The 26,083-nt window shown below is 36.2% G+C and overlaps 6 protein-coding genes across 8 annotated transcripts; 4 read left to right on the forward strand and 2 right to left on the reverse strand.

Annotated features, from left to right (window-relative positions):
• The first annotated feature begins 1,177 nt into the window (after positions 1-1,177).
• LOC117624400 (kinesin-like protein KIN-14N) lies at positions 1,178-6,881 on the forward strand. The gene is made up of 17 exons (XM_034355609.1): positions 1,178-1,463; positions 1,570-1,828; positions 1,985-2,129; positions 2,208-2,317; positions 2,403-2,522; positions 2,632-2,814; positions 3,410-3,619; positions 3,705-3,779; positions 3,921-4,067; positions 4,135-4,273; positions 4,377-4,486; positions 4,831-4,992; positions 5,117-5,334; positions 5,699-5,780; positions 5,901-6,005; positions 6,102-6,206; positions 6,483-6,881. Exons 2-17 carry the CDS (start codon positions 1,637-1,639, stop codon positions 6,660-6,662), a joined length of 2,283 nt encoding a protein of 760 aa, XP_034211500.1. The 5' UTR covers positions 1,178-1,463; positions 1,570-1,636; the 3' UTR covers positions 6,663-6,881.
• A 44-nt stretch (positions 6,882-6,925) lies between these two features.
• LOC117624401 (photosynthetic NDH subunit of lumenal location 3, chloroplastic) lies at positions 6,926-8,200 on the reverse strand. Its single transcript, XM_034355610.1, has 3 exons — positions 7,720-8,200; positions 7,294-7,580; positions 6,926-7,216 (listed from the first exon to the last, which is right to left on the reverse strand). The coding sequence occupies exons 1-3, from the start codon at positions 7,994-7,996 to the stop codon at positions 7,118-7,120; spliced, it is 663 nt and encodes a 220-aa protein (XP_034211501.1). The 5' UTR covers positions 7,997-8,200; the 3' UTR covers positions 6,926-7,117.
• A 956-nt stretch (positions 8,201-9,156) lies between these two features.
• On the forward strand, positions 9,157-11,525 carry LOC117624402 (thioredoxin-like protein CXXS1). 3 transcript variants are annotated; one of them, XR_004585314.1, is made up of 2 exons: positions 9,157-9,616; positions 9,786-10,011. XR_004585314.1 is itself a non-coding variant. In XM_034355611.1 (2 exons), exons 1-2 carry the CDS (start codon positions 9,509-9,511, stop codon positions 11,304-11,306), a joined length of 228 nt encoding a protein of 75 aa, XP_034211502.1. In that variant the 5' UTR covers positions 9,158-9,508; the 3' UTR covers positions 11,307-11,525. The 3 variants fall into 3 exon arrangements, 1 of the variants encoding a protein (XP_034211502.1); XM_034355611.1 differs by lacking the exon at positions 9,786-10,011 and adding an exon at positions 11,187-11,525 and having other exon boundaries at positions 9,158-9,616; XR_004585313.1 differs by lacking the exons at positions 9,157-9,616; positions 9,786-10,011 and adding exons at positions 10,075-10,571; positions 11,187-11,525.
• A 363-nt stretch (positions 11,526-11,888) lies between these two features.
• LOC117624843 (transcription factor ILR3-like) lies at positions 11,889-15,168 on the forward strand. Its single transcript, XM_034356321.1, has 5 exons — positions 11,889-12,304; positions 13,641-13,703; positions 14,153-14,230; positions 14,346-14,508; positions 14,660-15,168. The coding sequence occupies exons 1-5, from the start codon at positions 11,952-11,954 to the stop codon at positions 14,924-14,926; spliced, it is 924 nt and encodes a 307-aa protein (XP_034212212.1). The 5' UTR covers positions 11,889-11,951; the 3' UTR covers positions 14,927-15,168.
• A 410-nt stretch (positions 15,169-15,578) lies between these two features.
• On the forward strand, positions 15,579-16,795 carry LOC117625184. Its single transcript, XM_034356791.1, has one exon. It carries the CDS (start codon positions 15,662-15,664, stop codon positions 16,670-16,672), a length of 1,011 nt encoding a protein of 336 aa, XP_034212682.1. The 5' UTR covers positions 15,579-15,661; the 3' UTR covers positions 16,673-16,795.
• A 531-nt stretch (positions 16,796-17,326) lies between these two features.
• LOC117626577 (probable galacturonosyltransferase 12) lies at positions 17,327-22,712 on the reverse strand. The gene is made up of 6 exons (XM_034358323.1): positions 22,188-22,712; positions 19,797-19,852; positions 19,509-19,664; positions 18,645-19,235; positions 18,201-18,503; positions 17,327-17,920 (listed from the first exon to the last, which is right to left on the reverse strand). Exons 1-6 carry the CDS (start codon positions 22,396-22,398, stop codon positions 17,636-17,638), a joined length of 1,602 nt encoding a protein of 533 aa, XP_034214214.1. The 5' UTR covers positions 22,399-22,712; the 3' UTR covers positions 17,327-17,635.
• Positions 22,713-26,083: the final 3,371 nt, after the last annotated feature.

Below are 26,083 nucleotides of genomic sequence, written 5' to 3' on the forward strand. Positions count from 1 at the left end.
AAGTTAGAAAAGAAGGGGAGAGAAAACTCAGACACACGAGTACCATGGAGATTTAAACCAATCGGTAGGTAGCTATATGCATGTATTCTAATTAAGTTATTTCGTTTGAAAAAGTATAAACAAGAAAAACATGGTTTTTTTTTTCCTCATTGGATGAATACATATGTAATATTTTTTTTCTTCTGTCAATGATTGTGAAACCCCAAAAGCGACTTCTTAAATTCTTGTGTTTATTGTTGGGTCAAAATGTGATGCATTCTGACAATTTTGGTTCATCCTTTCAAAACTCCAAAGATGGTGATATAGCATTCTCAAAACAAAAAGCAATCAAAAAAACCAATTAATGTATAACCTGACACAGAATTTTCTTATTAAAAACGCATTCAAACGTAGTTTAGAATTCATCTCTTGAAACAGAAAAAAGGAATTCAAAAGTTGAAATCAAATATTGAAAACCAATGTTCACTCAATTTCAGGATAATCATATTTTATATTATATTATGAAAAGTAGGCCAAAATGACATATATAGTCCTTATAATTTTCCCCATTTTCATTTTAATCATTCTATTTTATACTCATTAAAGGGTGGACGAAAAGATAATTTGAGCGATACACGCTAGTATATGACCTAAATACCATGTCATTTGACAAATTTTAAAAAATTGTAGTTAATTGAAAGTATTTCAATTCTTTTTATGCCAAATGTATTTTTTGGAACTGAACTTAAAAATCAATTCGGGAAATAAAATTATGAAAACAAACATAAGGGTAGTTTAGGCACTGCATTGTTCCAATGAAACTGTTGAAGATGGTACCGCCTGATCCCCAATTCAAAAACATTCAAATGCCAACGGCAGTAAAATCAAACCTTACCCAACAACAGCCAATAAACTAATGAAATAATCACAAAATCAAATAAATAAATTCAACCATTTTTAAATTTTAAAGAAGATTAAAGATTTGTTTTTTAATTTGGCAAACGAAAACAAATATTTTGCTATCACTGGGTTTCTTGCTTGGGGATCATCCATCTTCCTGCTCGTTGAAGCAACGGCTGAGATTTCACTGTTTGCTTTGAATGCAATTCATGGCCCCACACAACAACACTTTCTCTCTCTCTCTCTCTCTCTCTCTCTCTCTCTCTCTCTCTCTCTTCCTCTTATTATTCTTCTTCTGCTTATTCAAATATTTTTCAAGAGACAGATTCAGTCTTCATTTCCCATAAGATACAACCAGCTACTCCTACAAGCTAAAACTACAACCCCATCAAATATAGCAATTCCAAGCCTTGGTTTTTAGTCACCATCCGCTTGTTTTTCATGGGTTCCTTCTAGTTTTCGCATTTGGGTTTTGGAATGTGTGCTTCATTTGATTTCTTGGTGAATTTTTTGTGGGTTTCTGGAGACACAGAGCTAGGGCACCAAATATAACATTTTCAAGACGGGTTTCGATCACTTTCCACGTATTTTTCTTGGTTTGCTTTTGGGTGTGTCTTTCTTTGTTGGGTTGTAGATTGTGTTCTTGAAAGTTGTGTTTTTATTTTTTTTTTTTTTTTTTATTTTTACAAGTGTTGGTGTTGGTGATGAAGTATTGAAGTGGGTGTGAAAAGTGGCAAAAGTTTTAGAGGGGAAAAAAATGGTGGGCACTGCGAGAAATGGGAGAGTCCGACACGCGTTTTCAGTGGTAAATGGGGGACAAGACTTGGGTCCGAGTAGCGCTCCGGCGAGTAATGCGGGTTCGGAGTGTGATGGTATTGAATTTACCAGAGAGGATGTTGAAGCATTGTTGAATGAGAGACCCAGAAGGAAGGACAGGTTCAATCTCAAGGTCAGTGAGCTTTTACTTCTTAAAAGATGTGATTTTTTCTCTGAACTTTTGAGCTTTTGAATAAATGGTAATTTTGTTTTATTTGGATTAGTTCACCTGAAATGCGTTTTGGATTTTTTGCAATTTTATCATGTTTCATATTGATTGATTTTCTAGGAAAAATGTGACACTCTGACTGAGTATATTAAAAGGCTGAAACTTTGTATAAAATGGTTCCAAGAGCTTGAAGGAAGCTACCTGTTTGAGCGCGAGAAGTTACAGAATAGTGTTGAAATGTCAGAGCGGCAATGCAATGAAATGGGTATGAGTGACATCTTTTTTGTGTTCGTATTCTCAATGCAGTTGCTGAAGAAATTAATTATATTTATGTTGATTATAGGGATCTTATTCAAAAACAAGGAAGAAGAATTGAATTCAATCATTGTGGAGCTGAGAAAAAGTTTTGCTTCTGTACAAGAGAAATTTACAAAAGAAGAATTGGATAAGATGGTAAGTAGGGTGGGTCGGATATCCAATGTGTCTGATTTTAGCTGACTGATGTAGATTATTTAACATTCTTGTACATGACAATCAGACTGCAATGGAATCTCTCACTAGAGAAAGGGAGGCTAGGCTTGAAATTGAGCGATCGCAAAATTGCCTCTCGGATGAGCTTGGGAGAGTCCAAAGAGAGCTCTCAAGTGCTAATCAGAAGGTGAAGTAGAATATCTATTCCTTTACTTCTTTTCCCTCATTATTGATAAGTGTAGAGTTTCCATATAAATATTTTAATCTGAGTACTTTTCTTTTTTGGAATTCCTCAGATAACTTCACTGAATGATATGTACAAACGATTGCAAGACTACATTGCAAGCTTGCAACAATATAATAGTAAACTGCACATGGACCTCTCTACAGTTGAGGAAGACCTTAAGCGAGTAGAGAAGGAAAAGGCTAGTATGGTGGAGAACCTGAGCATGTTAAGGGGTCAACTTTCAGTGACCAGGGTGAGTTTCTTAGTATGAACTGTTTCTAATTGCATACTGTAGTTCCCTGATGAAGTATCTAGAGAAGGAAAAACTTGTAATGATTATATTGTTGTTGAATGTGCTTATCAGTTGCACTTTTAAGTTTTGACTAAAGACCAGATATTGCACTCCCTTAGGATTGTATCCTGCCTTCATTGGGAATGATGATGTTGTAGATGGTAGAGGTCTTTCTTCCTTTATGTTGCCAGTAGGCCCTAATAGGCCTTTCATGGATGGCATTTTAATTACTGACTATATTTTTGAGAAACTTTTTGCATTCAAGGGTCTAGAAGAAACTTTTTGCATTCAAGGGTTTAGAAGAAATTTTTTTTCCCTTTCCAATATAAATTCAAGTTTTAGGGAACGATCTTGTAGTCAACTTTATTGTAGCACCGATAAGACAGTTATTATTATTTGTAGTCGTGACTTGAGTTTCGTCAGTGCATTTTTTAGCTTGGTATAAGGAATGGATCAAATAGTATGTAATCTAAAAGTTGAGTTTTGTCCTGTGTTCTCTCTTGCCTTCCTTTTGAAAATGAGCCGTCTCTAACTTTTATTTGATGGATGGATACAGCAATCTCAAGATGATGCTATAAAGCAGAGGGATTCCTTGGTAAATGAAGTTGCATGCCTTCGGATGGAGTTGCAACAAGTGAGAGATGATCGTGATCGACATCAACTCCAAGTGCAGACTCTAACAGCTGAATATACCAAGTATAAAGAGTCGACGGAAAAATCTTGTTTTGAGTTGGATAACCTCACATCAAAAAAGGACGAACTGGAGGTTGTTTATATAATTCTATCTTTCTTCTTATGTAGGTTTTGTTTCTATTTTTTGCTAACATATTACAATGCTGGGTATTCTTCAGGAAAGATGTCTGTCACAAAGTAACGAGATAAGGACTTTGAAGGACCAACTACTGACTGCAGAGGGGAAACTGCAGGTGATAATATCTGGTTATTATATGTTGCATGGACTATGTATGACATATGGGTTATGTACACATTCGTTTTGGAATGAAATGGTTGAACCACTTGCTCATCATGTTGGTTAAATTTTCTAAGTATAATTATGTTTCTCCTAGATGTCCGACTTATCTACACTGGAAACAAGAGCAGAATATGAAGGGCAAAAGAAACTTATAAGTGAGTTACAAACTCGCCTGGCAGATGCAGAATTTAAGCTTATTGATGGAGAGATGCTGCGTAAAAAGTTGCACAATACCATCTTGGTAAATCTTCTGCGATTGCTTTTATCAGCTACTTTGTCTGCACCATACTTAATCTCTCATTCTGTAGGAACTGAAAGGGAACATCCGCGTATTCTGTAGAGTGCGACCTCTGTTGGCTGATGATGGTCCTAGCACAGAAGGGAAGGTTATCTCTTATCCAACAGCAATGGATGCTCTCGGACGGGGCATTGATTTAGTGCAAACTGGTACATTACTTGAAAAATAGTAGTAGATAACAAGTCTTATTCTTGCGTGTTTTCCTGTGCTCTTTGTTGATCAAACTCACATATTGTCTGTATTTGTCATCAGGGCAAAAACATTCTTTCACATTTGACAAAGTTTTTATGCCTGATGTATCACAAGAAGATGTATTTGAAGACATTTCGCAGCTTGTACAAAGTGCTCTTGATGGTTATAAGGTGATAAAAAGCTTGTTGTATTCTTTAAGTGACTATTGCATTTCATGCCAAGCAATTCATTTAATGTCTAATTAAATTAATTTTGCCTTCAAAGCTGTCTTGTTAGTTTTGGTAGAAAGCCTTAAAATTCTTAGTGTCATTTAAAATTTATTTTGATAAATATGTGAAGCTTCTTAGAATGCACATTTTTCTTGTACTTTGTTATAATATTATCCCATAATTTTTGTTATTATGGGTTGATAACTTGAAACTTTCTTTTTATAATATACCTATATTTAATATACCCCAGGGGTATCACAAGCATTTTGCACATTTAGCCTGATGATGGTGGCTTCTTGTTTCAGGTTTGTATTTTTGCCTATGGACAAACAGGATCAGGGAAAACCTATACCATGATGGGTAACCCAGGAGATCCAGAGGAAAAAGGGCTGATACCCCGTTCACTAGAACAAATTTTTAAAACCAGACAATCACTTCAACCACAAGGTTGGAAATATGAAATGCAGGTGAGTGGAATCTCTCTCTCTCTCTCTCTCTCTCTCTCTCTCTGTGTTATTCTAGTTATATGAATGTATTAATCATTGCATTCTTTTTATATGTAATTTTCACTTATTTTGACAATATATGTAGGTGTCGATGTTGGAAATATATAATGAAACTATTCGTGATCTATTATCACCAAATCGATCATCTTCAGATATGTTACGAACAGAAAATGGTATTGGTGGAAAGCAATATACGATCAAACATGATGCAAATGGAAACACTCATGTATCTGATCTTACCATTGTGGATGTGCGCACTGCTAAAGAGGTCTCATTTCTCTTAGAGCGGGCTGCACATAGCAGGTTGTAAATCCAAATACTAATTCTGTTTTATTACCTCCTGTAATCTTGACTGACATATCCTCCCATGCTTGTTAGTTTTGTATTTCTTACTCCTCTTTTGTGCATGTTTGTATATCCTTTCTGAACTTTCCTTAACGATATGCTTGACATTGGGGATATAACTCTAACTCAATGAATTGAAAATGTTGTTATTGTTTAAGGAAGAAAATTGCTTTTGAAAGAAAGGTGGGCAACTGATCCACATACATCATAAGTGATGTTTTTACTCGTACTTTTTCTCGTTGTCTATGTAATTTAGTACTTACCAAGCAAAATGAAAGGAGAAAAAAAAAGATTTACTTATCTTCTACTTGGTTCCTAACAGGTCTGTAGGCAAAACCCAAATGAACGAGCAATCGTCAAGAAGCCATTTTGTCTTCACACTACGCATATCTGGTGTCAATGAGGTAGCAACATCTCTTTTATGTATAAATACTCTACTGTATTCATGTGCTAATGTTTTGACTCTGTCTTTTTCTTATTTGTATTATTGTGCTTACTTTTCTTAACTTACCCTCTCATCTTAGAGTACCGAACAACAAGTACAAGGTGTCCTGAATCTTATTGATCTTGCCGGGAGTGAACGACTTTCTAAAAGTGGGTCAACTGGGGACCGACTGAAAGAAACTCAAGTATTTTACGGAAACCTTCATAATCTATTTTGTTTATATGTTCTCATTTTCATTTTGTTTTTAGTAATTACATGTATGTATGTTTATTTTATTCAGGCCATCAACAAAAGCCTCTCATCTTTAAGTGACGTAATATTTGCCTTGGCAAAGAAGGAGGACCACGTACCATTTCGGAACTCAAAGCTTACATATCTTCTTCAGGTTGTTGTTTACTTGTTTAAGTGATATATGAAAATGATTTAAGTTTATTTTTGGAACATCCCATCCCATATGTTCTTCTTGAAAGTCCTGAAATTTCCACTCTTAAGAAGTTTCCTTTAGTTAAATCACACTTGAATCATAAAAGAATTTAGTTCTGTTATCTTATTGTGCTTAGCTGTTGAGTGTTAACAAAATCCTGGTTGCTGTTTTCGTCTTTCGTTTTTTTTTTTTGGATTATTGAAGACATTCTAAACTCTTAAATCTAATGTTGACCAGCCATGCCTAGGAGGAGACTCAAAGACATTGATGGTCGTAAACATCTCTCCTGAGCCCTCTTCAGCGGGTGAATCACTCTGTTCACTTCGTTTTGCTTCACGAGTAAATGCTTGCGATATTGGAATTCCACGACGTCAGACCAATATGCGGCTTCCAGATTCACGTTTGAGCTACGGTTGATCTTTGATCGAAGGTTTCTTTTTTATTTGAAGTAACCAGTGATTTGTATCTGCACCACTCGTATCATAAAGTGAAAATTTGGGAGTGATTCTAACGTAGGCTTATCTGTATAGTGAAGATAGTGTATTTGTATAACTAAGCTGAGAGAATTTTCTATTCTAACTAGTGATTGTATTGAGCTTGATTTCTCAATAACATTTTCCTCCTTAATCTTCTAAAGTAATTCTTGATTACTTCTTCGATGTTGTCGAGGTAAAAGGGACTAGAAGCAAAAAATAGAGTGCATTCTCATAGCCATAATCTCGAAGGCTCATAACTCAGCCTTGTTGTCATGTGCAAGTTATCTGCTTTTACATTTGCAAATTCAATCTGACAAAGAGTGAACTTTGAAACTGATGGAACTAGATGTGCAGTTCAACTAATTTTGCTCTTATCAGAGGGACATATTTGGAGTTTCATGCCATTCGATCCATGACCTCCTGGAGAATAACTGTTGTGTCTTTATAATATGATTCAGTCTCAGATAGGTTGCGTTGCCTCACAGCGCCATCAAGCTGTTGACAGAAAGTAAAAAGAATTCTCAAGCAGCTGCATGGAATCTAAACAATAAATTATGTGCTCATTTTGATACCTTTTCTACGGTGTCAAACAATCTATTAGCAAGATCAGTGAGAGGTTGTTTCTCATCGACTGGTGCTGCAGAGATAACTTGGTCGAAATCAAAGTACATGAATGTGGATTTTAGCCGCAGGAACCTTCTAACATAGTTTAGGGTATCTTGTGCAATCAAATCTGCCATTGCCAGGAGATCAAATGCATATTTCTTAAGCCTAAACTTCCTCCCTTTGGTTCCAATGTTTGCCATGTAGAGACCCTTTTTCAGAAAAGAACGAGTCCCCGTCTTCTCATTTGCAATTTCTGCGATGAAAACATGGGTTGCAAGTAAAGAAAAGTTCGGCTGAAATTTTTGGAAACAAGTTAAGGCTTGAAGCAGCTTGGAGTGAATGACAATGTAGCAAATGTTACAACACTTGAACTGTTCAGTAGGAAAACTTACTGTTTTCAGCAGAAGGCACCGGCAGGGGGCCGTCGATCCAGAACCCGTTGCCCTCAGCAAGAGAGACTCCATTGCAGGAGTTCCCAACAAGTGCAATAGAGGCGAGGCCTAATGCTAGTCTTCTTGTAGTTTGTAGTGGCTGTTCCTGAAAATCATCTTTTTTCTTGCCCATAAAGCCAACAATGCTCACTCTCTTTTGGGTCCCTTGTATGCCTGGAAGCCTTGGTATGGCTGGCAGTGTTTCAGAGACTCCATTTAAGTTTGCCAAACGAGCCATTGTACAAGAATTGGCTAAGGAAATGGTAGGCTTGAGCGAGCAAAAATAGTGGGTTGGCAAGAATTTCAGCTATATCCTTTAGGAAATTGCAGGCTACTACTGACCACCAGAAGGATATCCTCTCAAGGGATAAATTGGTCATTATACAAGGCCCAATCATTTATGCATAGCATAACCTCAAATTGCAGTAGCCCAACCCTTTGTGCATCAGCCCACATGGAAACTTATAGATTCCCCAATTTTTTGGATAGTCCATTTTTTTTTTTTTGGGAATGAAATGTAGATGTGGTGCATTTTAATAGTACTATGTGGAGAAGTGTATAATAACTTTCTTATGGTGCCAATAATAACTCGTTATTTTAGTGTTGTGAAAAAAAGGGAAAAACAAAAAATTCAAGGTGTGTTATTAGAAAAGTTCCTAAATAAAAAATAAAAAAAATCAAGGCGTTATAATTTGACAAAGACATGGGTCTTATCAACCTGTGTGCCAATACAATTATACAAGGTATGGGGTCTCTACATGTTTAAACTATTTTGACTAAAACACAAGTATATCTTTGGCTTGGTTCAAAAAGTTCCCAGAAAAAGTGAACTACTAGGAAGAAAGATAAAACTTTTTCTATCCTTCAAAATATTTGCTGGGTTCCTATCTCTGCATCTAATCATTGATATGCAGATTGATTGAAAAATAATACCTGAAATAGTTGCATCCCTTCTCCTCAATTGTAAACACAAGACGTGTATGCAAAGTAATGCATGGGTTCCTCTCCCTTCATTTGTCAAGATTTTTTTTGGTTGCATCTCTTTGTTTTCTTCAAGTTTGAAAGCTCGTTTAAGTGGTGCCACATATTTTGTTTACCGACAGATAGATTGATAATAACTTCTCCGACGGTCAATCAAGACCACAACAATCATTAACAATGTAATAATATAACATACTATTATTTATTAATTAAAATTGTCACATATGAGATACTTTCCAGTTTCCGATACATATATGTACAGATTTTCTCTTATGTGAATGTTATGATGTTATTATTATGCGGACATTATGTATTTTCTATTATCTCTTCGTGTTTACAATAACGTTCGCACGACAATAATATTTGGACGTCTACATAGGAGAAAAACTGTATATATGTATATCAATTGTGTTGTGTTGTTGTATCCTCTAATATCTTATGTTAGTCATGTTTGAATGTACAAAGCATACCTAGATAAGGTTGTTGTGGTTTCTATGTAGTTCATATCCTTACTTGTTTTTTATATGCGTTGATGTTGTGCTTATGGTTAAAATATGTCATTTCAGACCATTACGTTTAACTTACATATCTTCTAAAAACTCCCCAAGTACCTAAAAACGACGCCATTTTTATTAACTTTAATTAGAGAGGCAGTACAGCCATCAGTGGGCAGGCCAATTAACTCCAAACCTCTATATAAGTTGCACCATCTTTCCAGAAAAAAAAGATGAAGAAGGAGGAGCAGGGTAGCTAGGAACAACTAAGATATATGGATGTGCATGATCAGCAGCAGCTCAAGAAGTCAAGGGTTGTCAGAGTGAACTCTGAGGAATTATGGGATTTCTTTCTCACTCAAGCTGCCAATCAAGGCTGCCCTGTGAGTTTATTATTATTATTATTATTTTGTCTTTGTGTATGTTAATTTGCTTCCTTACCATATTTTGTTACTTAAAAAACTCTGTTAATAATCTATATTGTTCTCAGTTTGAAACTGAGTTTGGGAAAATGGAGCTTGGTGTAATTTGCTTGACTTGAGATTATTGCAGGTGATGGTGCATTTTACTGCTGCCTGGTGCATGCCCTCTGTAGCCATGAATTCATTCTTTGAGGAATTGGTCTTCAACTACCACGATAGAGTCAAATGCTGAATTACCCTCTAAACTTGTATCATACTTTCGTTTTATCCCCATCTTTTTTTGTTGTTGAAAAACTAAGGATATGAATTAAATTTTATTGTCAATTTGCCCCCCACCGTTAGAGTGGGAGACATTCCATCTATGACTCTGTTAAACAAGTCACGTTTATGGTACCTGACACACTTTCCCTCTCTGCTCCACTCTCTTTTCCTCAGAAACCCAAACCCAAACCAAACCCAGTTACAGAGAGCTGAAGAAAATGGGGAGGAATACGACGATGCTGATGAGCATGGCTGATTAGAAAACTCAGGCACCCAAAGCAAAACAAACCGGAATGTTCACCGGCAACAACGCTGATGTCACCTTGGCACTACTTTTCTGATCTGCCATGCTCATCAGCATCGTCGTATTCCTCCCCATTTTCTTCAGCTCTCTGTAACTGGGTTTGGTTTGAGTTGGGTTTCTGAGGAAGAGAGAGTGGAGCAGAGAGGGAAAGTGTGTCAGGTCCCATAAACGTGACTTATTTAACAGAGTCATGGATGGAATGTCTCCTACTCAAACGGTGGGGGACAAATTGGTAATAAAATTTAATTTATATCCTTAATTTTTTTAAAAACAGATTTAAAAGTAAATCAAAAGTATGATACAATTTTAGGGCACCAAGATATTCTGTTTCTCTTGGTGGATGTTGATCAGGTACTATATATATATATATATATATATATATATATATACATTTTATTGAGTTTAAATGAGAGGTCATGGCTCATAGAAAAATATAAGTTGGATACCAGATCATCTCTGTCTGTTTTCAAGGTTAAATATCTTTGTCCTTTTGAGAGAAGCATATTATAATATTGGTGGTGGGAATTAAAATAAATGGTTCAGACTCTGTCACATAATCACTTGCATGTTTACTATACTATATCAAACACAAGGCAAATGTTTATTTTAAATATAAAAGCCATCTAAAAAAATTAAATATATTTCTTGGAAAACATATTAAATAAATACAATTTAGAAAATAATAAAACTAACTACACATATCAATATCTGTAATATAATTCAATTTCTAATAATAGAGAGTTATAGATTATAAATAAATTGGACAAACAATAATTTTCACAAAAAAAAAAAATAAAAAAAAATCTAGAGTTCATCATAGAAAACCATTTTCTGTGTCAATTGGGTATTTTTGAAGTTTGTTGACATGTCTCTATCAATCAGAATGCTAGATGTAATGTGTTTATCTTCAGTTTTTTCATACATTTTACTCATTTAATTGTGTGCATGATGTAAACCTTTTACCAGGGAGTTGCCCGCAAGATGGAAATTAAAGCCATGCCTACTTTCCTCATGATGAAAGGAGGAGATTCAACTGATAAGCTTGTGGGTGCTAATCCAGATGCCATCAAGAAAATGCTCAAATAATAATGAACTATAGTGGGAAAATGTATGTGGATGATGCCCATGATTTTTCATTAATTAAGACCATAATTAAACATCTTTGTGGTAAATAAAACTAGTGCCAATGTGCCTGTTTCAATTCAGGACATTGCCTAATTGTATTCCCAGCTCTGACGAACCATCTAGCCATAATATTATATGGTTTAGTACAAAAATTAAAGGCCAAATCACATTTTTGGTTCTTATGGTTTGTTTTGGTTTATTTTAGTTTTTAATATTTTATTCATATTTTAATAAATTTAAAATTAATAAAAATTTAAAAATATGAGACTCACAGTGCCATATAAGCAACTAAAGGAGAGATCTGATAGAAACCCTAACGGCGGAATCACATTGTAACAAATTTAAAAATACGGAGTATGTTATTGTAAATTGAAAAAGTATGAACTAACATATCTTGAGAGTGTAACTATAAGATGCTAAATTGTAATTAACCCAAGATTATAAACGTGGAAACTAAAATAATGGAAACAAAAAGTTGAAAATGAATCAAACTACGGAAGTTTGGCCAAAATTGAATTAGATATGAAATGAAGCCCAAGCCCATGGAATTGGTAATCCAGGCCCAAAACCCAGAAAAAACGTTTACTGGGAGGTAATGTTGGATCAATGACGAAACACACACGCAAAACACACACCACCTGTTGCCACCAATCCCCACATCATCATCAAGCACACAGATTCCCCCTCTCTCTCATCCCAAGTGAACCCACCAACCCACGAACGGCGAAGCCTTTCAATTGCCCCCTGTTTGGTTCCGAGGATATCACCAATTCCCAGCCGGAAAACCCCTTTTTTTGTCTTTTCCGGCAGCGTCCAAACATGGTCTCCCCGGAAAACACCAACTGGCTCTTTGATTATGGACTGATCGACGACGCCCCTGTCCTGGATGGGAACTTCCCTGTCTCCTCCTCCGGCTTCACTTGGCCCGTTCAGCCCCTCGCCGGCTCCTCTAGCGTCAGGTGTTTTTTCAATTCTCTTATCTTTTTCACTGATAATTAAGTAATATTTGTACTCTGTATAAACCAAACTAGGGTTTTTATTCTTTTTGAATATTCGATTTTTCTTCGATTTGGGTATTTTATATAATCTATAAATAATTGGGTGCTTCTTGTTATTTGTGGCTCATCTGTTGGGATTGAGTGGTTGAAATTGCTGATTTCAATACGTTTTTTTTTTTTTGGGTCTTATTCGAAATATATTGGTTAGGGTTTTAGGAATGTTTCTGAGGATTTGATTAGTTGGGTCTATTTAGGACTTGGAAATGTCTGCTCGGAGACCTAAATTGAAGCAGGTTATTGATCTTATGTCTTAAGTTTGGGCTGGCTACTTATTTTGGTGGGTTGAAATGCTATGTCTGAACATCTCAATCTCAATTTTGTTGAAACGTTTACTTGTTAGGGCATTATAGGATAGTTGTCTGCACAGGTAGGAAAAAAGAATCAAATTTTGACCAGAATATCACTTGTTTAGGGTGTTTGGCTGAGTAAAGAAAATGGAGGTAACCTTTTTTATTAATGAAGAAAAGTGTGATTCCAACAATTTAGTGAATCTCCAGCTGTGACGGACCAAATGCTTGCTATATGATTTGAGTAGTAAGAGATTATGAGATGAAGTCTACTTGTCCGCCCAACTTGAAGTTTTCTTGGTGGTCACTGTCAGAAACTCCGGATAGCAATGTCACTTCTATCACTTGATTTAATCTTTTTTCTATGTACACTTGAGATTTTAGTGTTTATACATTAGGTGGTGTACTACCTGTTGGTGGTGTACTACTGTTGGTAGTGGGTACATCACAGAAAATCTTACCAAGAAATTTGTAAGGGATTTGAGTTATTTTCTACTGGAAGAAGAAGATGACTTCAGTGCTGGTGATATGGGATGGACAGTTGGTTCTCATAGTGATGAGGGTTTCTGATGAAAAATGTTACACATATATGCATATATTCATGCTTGTCCAAAAAAATATCCTAGAGTTGCAATCGATACAGACTGGACCAATTTTAAATGACTGTTTAGGGAACAGTTCATTGGCTTGGTTTACCTTTTGGGTTCATTGTGCGAGCATATATTATATTAATGAGAAAAGGTTTGGTATAAATTTTCGTTTTGCTAGCTGGTTGGAGACAACGGAGTGCAGCAATGTTTTGGATGTTTGTATCATGATCTGTTTTTAATGCGTAAAGTTTACTTTGTACTACCTGTTACTAGTGTTTGTATTGTTCATGCACTTTTTAGAGTTGGTCATTTTTGTGGTTGCTCACTTATTTTCTTTATTTGACATTATCTGTTTCGTAGTGTTGAAATTGATGGCTCATTGGGGGATGCAGAGGGAGTTAAGGAATCTGGCTCAAAAAAGAGGTACAAACTTGATTGTTCTCATCAAATAAATCACAATCTGTAACCACTTCAACTCAAAAAGTTTGTTCTCATTGACTCTTTTCTGGGCATTATACCTTTTCATATTTGGCTATTTTCTGAATGCCTGTGCTGCTATGGAGGATTCTAAACTAAATTTTATCATGAGGTCTTCAGTCACTAACAAGCGTTGCTTACTTGCCATCATAAACTATAATTGGTTTTAGATGAAGAATTTTGAGCCAATATCATTTCAGTTGGTTTAATTTATTTCAGTTTTGTGTTAAAGCATTTCTTGTCATTTGTTGACAAAGTATCATATTATCTTCAAAATCACAACTCAGATACTATTATGTTAATATTATAGTGAGCTGATCAAAGTTAGTAAATTTATTTTGGATTTATCTTATTCAAGCTGTCTTCTTCTATCTGTTGCATTTTTCTCCTTGCAGGGTCAGAACTGAATCATGCAGTGGATCTAGTTCCAAGGCATGCAGGGAGAAGTTGCGAAGGGATAGGCTAAACGACAAGTATTCTTTTTGTTCTCTCTCCTTTCCCCCTTTTTCTGTCCCCACTTCCCTCCCCTTCTATCTTCCCCTCTCTTTGAGGCAGACTTCTTTTATGCTTGACATGAACCAATAATAGGTTTCTCGAATTGGGCTCTATATTGGAGCCTGGAAGGCCCCCCAAGACTGACAAGGCTGCTATATTGGTGGATGCTGTCCGAATGGTGAATCAGTTACGCGGTGAAGCCCAAAAGTTGAAGGACTCAAATTCAAGCCTCCAGGAGAAGATCAAGGAATTGAAGGTAAGCCTTTGTTTCTTTTAATTGAAAATTTGAGGATTACTTGTTAGAAACCTTGAATTCTAGATGGTTTCTGCCCATTTGTCTACCTGTTAGGTATGGATAGAGCTTAGATACAAAAACTACATGTAAAACCCTTTCGCCCCTCATGCAGGCAGAGAAGAATGAACTTCGTGATGAGAAGCAGAGGTTGAAGTTAGAGAAAGAGAAGTTGGAGCAGCAACTGAAGGCCATGAATGCACAGCCAGGCTTCTTGCCTCCCCCTCCTGCAATTCCTGCTGCATTTGCTGCCCAAGGCCAAGCTCACGGCAACAAGCTGGTGCCTTTCATTGGATACCCTGGGGTTGCCATGTGGCAGTTCATGCCACCTGCCTCAGTGGATACTTCGCAGGATCATGTACTCCGCCCACCAGTTGCTTAAGTTGGCAAGATCTAAGATGATTCGGCTGATTTGGGATAACATTTTGTCCCCAACATGTTTATTGTCCTGTCATTGCTCTTGTATTTTTCCTTTTATTGTCTACTAACTGAATTTGGTGGGTGATTTAACTGTATTTGCAACTGTAATTGCAACCTGGGTACTTTTATGAATTAATGATGGTATTCTCATGTAAATGGTATTAACTACTATTAAGTAAATCTGGCAACTCCTCGTTACCAATTTGTTCGAGTGCACAGGAGTTGGGCTGACATTGCCCCGACTCAGGCATATAGCTTTGTGGGGTTGGGGATTTGTAGTTGTATTCTGGAAAATTGAGCACTTTGGGGGTTTTGGATGGAGGTAACTTTTCAGCTGTGCGCTTTGTGGATTTGTAAAAGGAAAAATGGGTTTGCTTAGAATTTTGCAGCTCCACTAACGGTATATAAGCATGTTTAAGGTGTTATGCATGGTAAAAGGAAAATGGAGTCATTCTCTGAGGACCCCATACAGATAAAATCTGTGTGATAGTGTTCAGCTGCGGGTAGAAAAAGAAACTAGAAAAGATTGAAGTAACAAATAATTGCATCATAAAAGGTGAAAGTAACAAAAGGTTGAACTGCTTTTTTATAAAGCTCTTGCAACTAGCAAGCAAAAAACCTTATCTTTTAGTGCGCCTGGCAACTACTTATTTCTCTCCCAGACTCGGCTGTATGCAAACTGTGTTAAAGACTCAAAATGGCTTCCAATCTTCTCAGGGTTCATACAAAAACCATTAAAACTGCAAAGCAACCAAACCCATTTCCACTCACTAAAACTCTCTCTTTCCCTTCTCTTCCATTTCCCACACGCCAACACCACCAACATATCTCCTTGCCTCCAATTTTCCTCCACAAATCCAAAATTACTACTTTGTCCCCACTCTGCTCCTTATCTTCTCCCACCCCTCCAAGCTCAAAAGAAGCAGCCATTCAACAAGCCAAAACCTGTCTCTCAACCACATTGGAAAAGCCCCTCAACAACCTCAGACTCACCAACAAGCTCAAGAAGCTCAAGCAGCCCAGATTTCGTATCGAAATCCCGGTCATCGATGACTCTCCTGAATCCCTATCCCAGCTCGCTTTCCAGGTATTTCGAGACCTACCCATTAAAAGAAAAGGGTCCAAAGTTAACATCTTGATCATATGGCCTAACCTTGCCTACACAGAAGCTGCATTAAAAGCCTTCGAGTCTAACCCTTCAAGCCCAGTTGAAAATTTAGACATATATTCGATCACCAACGGTAATACCAGAATTTCGAGCTCTGCTGACGTGGCAGTGTTTGTGGCGCCAGAGGGAACCCAACTGGCTGATATGAAAAGTGTTGCTGATTTATTGTACCCAAGGCCAGTGGTTATTTTCAACCCCAAGTGGGTGTTTGAGGATGAAGCTGAGTTTGGTGAGCTGAGTGGCTTTGTGGGTTCATTTGAGGTCATTTTTTCATTTATGGGTTTGGAGGTTCAGGGGCTTTTGAGCAAAAGAAATGGAGTGATTTTCAAGTGTGTGAGAGATGGGGTTGTGAGCGGTGAGAAGTGGGCTGTTCTTGTTGAAGAGGAAGGGCAATTGAAAGCGGTTTCAACGTTTAAATCGCGGCCATCAATCAGTGAAGTTGAGAATGTTTTGTATAATTTGATGGCAATTAATTCGCCTGTTACGAAGTCCGTGAAGTTCTTCAGGGATTTGGTGTCTAATGTAACCGGAAAGAAGTAAGTTTCGTTCGAATGCCTGTCTTGTATAATCTGTGATTGACGATTCTCTGCATAAAGTTTTGAAATTTTAGAAGCTGTTTGTTGAATTGTTTGAATGAATGCAATTGCACTCTTATTGTTTGAATGAACGCAATTGCACTCTTACTCTCAGCAATATTTTGTTGAGTACTAAAATTTGAATGTTATTTATTGCTTCATGATACCGTGTTGCAGTATATGTTAGCTTATTTGTCTTTCTTTCTTTTTTTCATTTGGGATTAGATTGAGTATATGATTAGACATGTTTTTGTACCAGTTTGAGAGTGATCTAGGACTGGTTGTAAGAAGGGAGAGATAGTCTTATAGTGCAATTTCCTTTGCTGTCCATCCTCATTGAAGAATCCAGAGTCATTAATGGTCGAACTAGTTATGATTTGTATGGTTTTAGCAGTCAATAGGAAAAACCGAATCTTGATGCTGTCCTCCCTGCCACCATTTTATGATGGCATTTGGCAGTGCACCATGGTTTCAATTTAAAGAGGTTGTTGCACGTAGTCAAGCAATTCGTAGTGTCGATGTATTTCCGACCTTTTCAGTGGTCTTTCTAACAGTTGGTGCCATAGTTTTTCCTCTCTTTGTTTAATGTATCCTATCATCTGTCAGCTTGCAGTTCTCATTGAGTCTTAAAAGTGTGTGGTCTTGCATTTTATTGCATGTACTGCATACTAACATCTTGTTATTAAACAAAAATTTATGGTTGCAAGATCTAATTGGGAAAACAAGGGTAAAAAAATACAGAGACCGGTTAAGGAATTTCCACTGAGGAAAGAGAGTCCTGCAATTCAGAAGCCTGGTGCTGTTTTTATCTTGCATTCAGTGTTGAAAGGCTTGAATTTGGGAAGAATTCTCTCTCATTTTCCTTTTCCTCATATACAGTAGACTCTTTCTCATCAACACTGTTGACATATGCCTCTGAAAACCCAACCTAGGATGCCCTTATATGACAGCTCTTGATGAATTTATCTGAGAAGTCGACATATTTTGCCCAAAATGGCCGAAGTTTCGGAAAAGCAATCTCTAGCCAAGGCTTTGCTCTCCCATTGAAATGGATGACACCAGCACTCTTAACATCCGCAGAACTTGTGTTTTCCTGATATCCCAGTCCCAACATGTGCCAAAACGGATCAATAACATGGACATGACCGTGGAATGCTATTAGGCCGGGGGGTAATGTTCCTAGCTGCCACAGGCTCAGGTCTGATTTCAAGTTCTGGATAAAGATAATATTAGGATAAATTGGAATATGATAACACATTTTCCATGACATTCTTCTTGGGAAAGTTTAGAATATATAAAGGTGGAGTCATTCTATATTGAGGGCCTTATATATGGCCCTTATGTGAGGTCCTATCTCTTAACTGTTGGATCATGCTAACCAATTTGATCTAATGGCTAACCAATTTGATCAAATGGTTAAGAGATAGGGCCTCACCTAAGGGCCATATATAAGACCCTCACTATAGAATTCTTGTATAAAGGTGACCTCGTACCTGTTCAAGCCAGTAGTGGTATGTAAGGCTTATGTTGGTTTTCCGCCAAGCGTCCAGATCAAAGATGTTCATGCCATAAGCCCATGCACATGAATTGGGATTGAAATTGTTCGATATCAAAGGATGAGAGAAGTTCAGATAACTCTTCAGCCGCTTTGACATCACAAAGTTATCTTCTCCCCTGCATGTTTCAACTGCTCCGTTGACCTTTCCATTCATATCAATATCCCATAATGGTGAAAGATCCGTTTGAACTACTATATCGTCATCCAAGAACACTACCTTATCCAGACTGGGAAACATCTGCATTGAGATTAAGCAGAGATTAGCACAAATGCACAGAAAAACACAATGACTTCCAGACCAATTAGGCTAAGCAAAATAGGTGTACGGAAGAATTATAAGTTCTCTTAAATGCTATTGAACCATAGTTAAGCATGTTACCTCTGGTAGATGTATTCTGATATGGTTCATCACTGAGTTGTACTTGGGACTAAGTGCCTGCAACTTTGCTGCAATGACATTAGGCTTATCCGTATTGTTTGCCACAATGGCTGATGACCCTCCTCTAAACTGCGATCTCACTTTTTGGTCTTTCTCCATTGCTTCCAACACTGGCACCTTCCCCTTTGTAAACCAATCAAAATGGTGCAATGCCTTGACCTCAATTATAGAAGGCGATAAAGGATGCAAAGAAAACCATGCTTGCATGGGATAATACGTCTTCCTGTCTGTAATTATGTGAAGGACAACTTTGTGAGGGCGCAATGAGTTACGGACAAGTGAAGTGGCAACGACAGAGGCGGCGAGCACATTATCTGAGGCTAGGACAAAATGGAAGTAGGAGTTGTCAACAAGGGCGGGGACGAGTTCAGCAGAAGGGAGCTGGAGGCGAGCAGCTGCGTTGGAGGCATGCTCATTGGCTAACCTCAAGGCTAGGCAGTGAAGCTGTTTAGGTATGCTGCTTGATGCTACATGCCGGTACAAGTACTCTTGGATTTTGGCATTTCTTGTTCTCTGCTCAAGAAGTGTGACCTGAAATATGCACATTGTCTCATAACTCAAAATACTCTTGCACCAAATAATACTTTTCTTATCAGTTCTGTTCACCAAAAGTGTGATAGTGTTTCGTAATCCATTATTTTCGAACGAGTAAGATATCGATGTAGATAACACATCATTTGGTAAACAAATTTAGTAACTCTAGTATTATCGTTTCTTTATCGCGGTTTAGAGGTGGCAATATCACTGACACATTAATTAGTTTTCAATGTGAAAAAAAAAAAAAAAAAAACTGAAAAGAAGTACCATATCTCTGAGCTTGACAGCAAAGGTCTTTGCGTCTGATTTGCCTTCCTTTATCTCAGCCATAAATTCGTCCAAGGACTGAGGAATATCAGATCTTCCTTGTAATTCATCTTTGCCGATGGGTTCTTCTAATATTTGGTATATCACTTCTGGGACCTTTCAGAAATTAATAAAAACTCCAATTAGGGCACAAAACTTGCTTGATCGCCCCAAATTGTTGTAGAAAAATAAGAAGACATAAACTAATTAAATAATATCTTCAACCAGAAGTAGGGATTAGGAGATTACAGTAGAGTCGAGCCTTCTTCCCAAAATCTTGGGTCTTAGTCTTTTCCCCAAGCAACCTACCATTAAAACAAATATTAGGACTTTTATTTTATTTTATCAAGAACAAATATTAGGACTTACAAATAACTATAATAAATTATAATGTGTTTGATTAAATTTATTCATATAATTATTTTTACTATTATCTCCTTTTCATCTTTGTCACTCTTGGGTCCCTTTTGTTTACCAACACATTAAAATTTAATACGTCACAAATTTTCCAGAAAAAAGCTAATAAATAACAAAAATTACATTATACCTGAATTATTACATAAAATTATAAAATAAATAAAAATTTTAAAAGGAGCAAGGCCACATCGAGCAAATTGACTCACTTCAAACCAGTATTATTGCTATAAAATAGATAGAAAAGACACTTGCTACCATGAAAAAAGAAAGAAAAGACACTTCAAATCAGTATTATTGTTATTAATTATAAGAAAAATTAAATAAGAAGGGAAAGCCTACATTGAGTGACTCATACTTTATATTAATAAAGGTCAGTTTTATTATACAAATTGGTCTTTCAGATTTTATTATACAAATTTTGTTATATTTCTCTTTTCTGAAGATTTTTTTTTATATTAATAAAAGTGAATTATTTATTTCATTCTCAAGCAATAATTTTTTTACTAGAAAATATGAATTGAAAAAAAAGTCAACCAAGATACTGTTTTCCTAATTTTTTTAATTATCTGATAAATATTTTTTTATGTTTATTTAAGTCACTATAAAAATTTTATGTTTTCTAAACCAACAAAAAATAAATAAATAAATAAATAAAAGCAAGTGTAGGTTGTCCTGTGCTATTCATCTGATGCTTCAGATTTAGTGGCTTCAGAAATGGATTAGTGTGGGATAATTCATGATGTTGCACTAAACACCTTTATCAAATTATCATTTCCTGAAAGGAGCTTTGAGCCTTTTCACAATTTAAATAATTAGGGGTGCTTATGTAAATGCAGCTACTACCACATATTTCACATATCTACCAACTTGTAGTTAATTGGATTTCACATGAATTTGGATCCTATAAATAAATAAAATATAAAATTAAAAAAAAAGGTAAATGTTATTACATTGGTTAGAATCAAGAATAAATTTTCCTAAAATGATCTTATCCAATGGTTGATCATCAAGTTTATTATATTAATACTAGCCTGCAATTGATTTCATCGAGACAGAAAAGACATGCTTTGTTATGAAACCTAGATACTAACTAAGATGAATTAAAGATAAGTCCCACATGTATATCTTAAGGGTAATGCTAGAGAGACCATCTTTTTTGTACCACAATTGTATACCATCTGATGTGGCATGCCAAATCATTTAATACAATTATATATATTAAATTTTTATTCTCCCCTAATTAAAGCACTGATCCCATCAGATTTATTTATTTATTCATTTATAGCCTTTCCTCTTCCTCCTCCTCCGTCTCACCCATTTCATACAAGGAAAGGTAGTTGGGTTTTGATTCTAAATATTATATTATTTCAGATCTACAAGAACACTATAGTTAGATTTCTGAGGGAGTCCATGAAGATATAAAGTTTTTATTGGATCAGTTGCTTTTTCCACCACATTATAGCGACTAGGTTATTTTTTTTTTTTTTTTTTAGGCTGCGAATTTGACCACTAGTTGCAGGCCGTAAGAGACAAAAGAACAAAAAATGGCAGCCAACATGAGGAAAGGGGTTGATTCTGTGTTTAACACCCATGAAAAATCCGGCAATCATAAAATTGTTTTGGAGAAGACAGTGTAGGAAGAAGGAAGAAGAGAGAGTGAAGATAGAAAGACTCCTATCGGTAATTGTGCTGTAATTAGGGGATAATAAAATATATTTAGCTATATTTAATGACTTTTGTGCTTTAATTAGGGGAGAATAAAAATTTAATATATATAATTGTATTAAATGATTTGGCATGCCACATCAGATGGTATACAATTGTGGTACAAAAAAGATGGTCTCTCTAGCATTACCCATATCTTAATGCTTACAATTCTTGTTCTTTAACTTTTCTTTTTCTTTTTTTAAATTTATTTATAAAGAATTATTGTTTTATCTGCAAGATTATCACCAGTTTTACAGATATTTACATCGCGTAAAACATAAAGTAATATTTTTGTTCGGATATCTAATATGTTATATTGTTAGATTATCAATTTGAATTGTAAATTTAAATAAGAATTCACAGATAAATAATGCACATTAAGATATTTGAATTTGTAGGTTTGTTAGCTTTTCTTGCAGAAACACATGCATTCTTCTGGAGCCCTGAAACCAATGCTGCTACATATTCTTTAATAGCATAGCTTGATTAATATTGGGGTTGAATGAAAGTACATACCTATTGTGGAGCACTTGCGTTCTCCGTCAATGGTGTCCACTGCTGTCATAACAAACACAAACCTGAGAAGAAATGTGAAGAAGAGAATGGAGTAGAAGAGCATCCGGTACGAAAGCCGCCTCGACCCAACTTTCACTTTGATGAATTCTCTAACTCCCTTCCCTGGAAACACAGTCACATGCCTCAAGCTGGGTGATATGTGAAGCTGCATTTTGTGTTTTGTTCAAGACACCCCCAGACACAAAAATCCAAACCCAGGCAAAGTATGTTGTTGTTATTTTCTGTGGCAATTCAAATCACCAAAACAAGGACAGAATAGAATTGCAAGAACCCATGAAGGAGGAGTATGCTGTAGAAGGAAGGTTTTGATGGGGGCTTAAGGTAGCTATCTGTTACCTAACCTTGCTTAGTTTTTGGGCTATGGAGATATCAGGGTTTTGGGAGTATATTTTAATGTAGAGAGTTGAAGGGGGGTTGTTAAGGAGAAAGAGACATGAGACTGATGTTTTTGCTTTTTCTGGTTTGGGATTTGGCTTGGTTTTGAAGGAGGGAAGTTAAGGGAGAAATGAGATGAAATGAAAAAAAATTATAATATATAATATTCAATTTGAGAAGAAGAAGATGGTAGTTTGGTGTTTGCTTGGCTTTGCATCCACATGAGGTTCTTAGCAGCAACTCAAAACCCTTGGACTATGGAGTCTTTGACAGAACAGGGCTTCTAAATGGATAATGACTCTTCCTCTATCTCTACGGGGTGGGTTTTGGTTGTTGGAGTGAAAATGCAGCAACATCTGATTCTATTTTTTTATTTTTTATTTCTAACAAACTGTAAATTGTCATGGCCTGCTTGGTATATATTTTTGTTTTCCTATTTGTCATGGTTTGACTGCCGTAAAATATTGTATTTTTTTAAAAGGAAAGGGAAATAGGACCTTTNTGCCACAATTATAAATGGTATTTATTATTTCCTTTCACAAAGACTATGCACAGTTTTGGGGTTGGAATTTGGTGTATCTTGTTTTGACATCATTGACAGAATTGAAATGACCACTTCCCTTTGAATCATGAAAGTAATTTATTCTCCTTTGACCAAAAAACAAATCTACCTTCTTTTTTCTATTTTTTACTTCTTCTGCTGTCCTGTCCTATGGGGCAGCCCAAATGAACACATAAACCCAACCAGGGATAACCTTGGGCTGAGGAACTCTATCTTGTACGTAGACACACACCCAAACATTATCTTTTAGACACCCATCCTCAAATTTTAAAATCAAAAAATTTCTCATCTCCTGACCCAAGTGCTTTAACCCCCCTCCACCTCTAACTTAAATCACATAAGAATTGCATAGACTGTCTTTCTCAGTAAATGTAGTAACAAACTATTCTCCACAATGATTTTGAAGAGAAAATTTAAGGCTTTTGCGTTATTAAAAACAATATTTGGTTTTGATAAAAATACGAGTTAGTGTTCTGTACAATGAGCGAAAAGCACACGAGCTCGAAGCATGCAGTTACTAGAGACTGCACATCGTGAATTTTTGATGTTCCCAGCTCGAAGCTTGCTTTACATGCTTCTGGCATCTAAAGGGGATGTGTCAAAGGTTGCTCCTAGTGAGTCCCAAGTTGGGCTGACTGTCTGTATTGGTCTAGTCCCAAGCAACTTTACTTAATTCCACATGCTTCTGCCATGTCTGAGAATTGAGAGATCATCCATCAGTAAATTCTCATCATACTCGAAGAAGTTGACGGTACGTCTATCAGGAAAAAGAACAAGGACAAAAGCCAAAGGAATTCAGTAGTCGTCACAGAAAGCGAAAGGAAGCCTGCTTCTGGCTGCTCTGTGTTGTTTGGGGATACAAACGACCTGTTGTTAAATTCCAAAGCAAAGTATATGTGTAGTAGTTTTGCTGATAATCAGGTTTAGAGTGTGCTTATGTATCATAGGGGGTTCTAGAAATTGACTCTGTTAATGATACCTTGTTTTCTTCTGGTGATCCTCTAATTGTTAGAAATTTTATATATTTTCTATTTTGAGCTTTGTCTGATTATTGGGTGTTGAAGAATATGAAGTTCACATTGAAAACTTAACAAAATAAAATACAACGTATAGTGAATGATTCCACTATTAATAGCATAAGGCCTTTTTACATAAAACCCCACACCTTCGAGTATACAGGTGGATTGGACATGTGAATTGTCCTGGTTAAATATTATGAGGATCAAAGACATCCCTCACATATTGGAGTGGAAAACTAAGAAATTTTTAAATGACACATTCCGCGTATTTGCAATTTTATGTTAGAATTTAGATGTTACAATATTAAAAAAATATATCCTTTTCCTACTCTTGTTCTTGTTTTCCTCCTTTCCTCTATCTCTCCATTGGTCCATCGATAATTTTCATTCTCTTCACTTTGCTCATGTATTTCTAAGGGCATCTATAATTATGCTTTCTATTTTTCAGTTAAAATTTAACTAAAAACAGACAAAAGTTATTTTAGGAACTCTCTACAAAATTTTAACTCCAATCATACTTCATAGTTTAAGGAGTCATAAATACTATAATTATTTTTTAATTCAATATAATTGGTCCATCTCTATAAGAAGTAATAAAAAAATAGTTAGCGTTAATTAAAAGTTTAAACTATACATAAAACAAAGCAGCGCTAAATTATAGAAAACCATTAGGAGTCCTTTGTCCGATTATTGGGTGTTGAAGTTAAGGAGTGGCTTGAGAAGACCAAGCAGATGGAACGTGAAGTGCGCCTACTTTTGGAGGCTCTTAAGAAAATAAACAAGAGAATATTTTGCTGAATACTTTGTTATATATTCAATAAGCAATTCGTACAAGGTATATATACATGAGAGAAGCTCTAGTGCGTCAACCTTCTAAGGTTAAATAATCGTGATCCACTATTTGTGGGATTTGACTAATCTATTCTAGGAAACTAGATATATTACAATATAATTCTAATACCCCCCCTCAAGTTGGAGAGTGAATATCATGAAGTCCCAACTTGTTACATAATATCACATATTGATCGTTCCCCAAAGCCAACTGGAAGTGTGTAGATACGTGCGATGGGCTAATTACTCTAGCTTGCAATTTTTCTCGAACTATGTGATAGTTTATTTCAATGTGCTTTGTACGTTCATGAAAAACAGGATTCGCCACAATATAGAAAGCGACTTGATTATCACAGTATAATGGTGTAGGAGCTAATTGTAGAACTCTTAAATCTTGCAATATGTATCGCAACCAAGTTAACTCCAAGCATGTATTTGCTATAGCTCGATATTCGGCTTTTGCTGATGATCTAGAAATATTGGCTTGTTTCTTGGATTTCCATGATATGAGAGAATTTCCAAGAAAAACACAATAACCTGTAACTGCCTTCTTGTGGCACGACAACCACCCAATTCTGAATCACAAAATGCTCTTAAGGCAAGATTGTTGGTAGCAGAGAATAACATACCTTAACCAAGAGTACCTTTGACATTTTTGAGGATTTGTATGGCAGCATCCCAATGTGGTTTTCGAGGCTCATGCATGAATTGACTTAGTGTCCGAACAGAATAAACTATATCAGGTCTCGTGAGAGTAAGATAAATCAGTCTTCCAACCAATCTTCTGTACTTAGTTGGGTCATTCAACAATGCTCCATCTGTCGGGGTGAGCTTCAAGTTCTATTCCGTGGGAAACTTCTCTGGGTGTGCTATTGAAAGTCATGAATCTTGTAGAATATCTAGTGCGTTTTTTTTTTTCGCGTTATGTCCCTAATATACGCATACAGGTGACAAACCCTACCTCCATTGTAGGCAAGCTACTTCACGAGTACAAACTCAATGGAGTCTCTTTCAAGTGCTATGTCTCCAGACATACACTTACAAGATAC

The sequence above is a fragment of the Prunus dulcis genome, chromosome 4 (genome assembly GCF_902201215.1).
Source record: "Prunus dulcis chromosome 4, ALMONDv2, whole genome shotgun sequence".
NCBI classification, from domain to species: Eukaryota; Viridiplantae; Streptophyta; class Magnoliopsida; order Rosales; family Rosaceae; genus Prunus; species Prunus dulcis.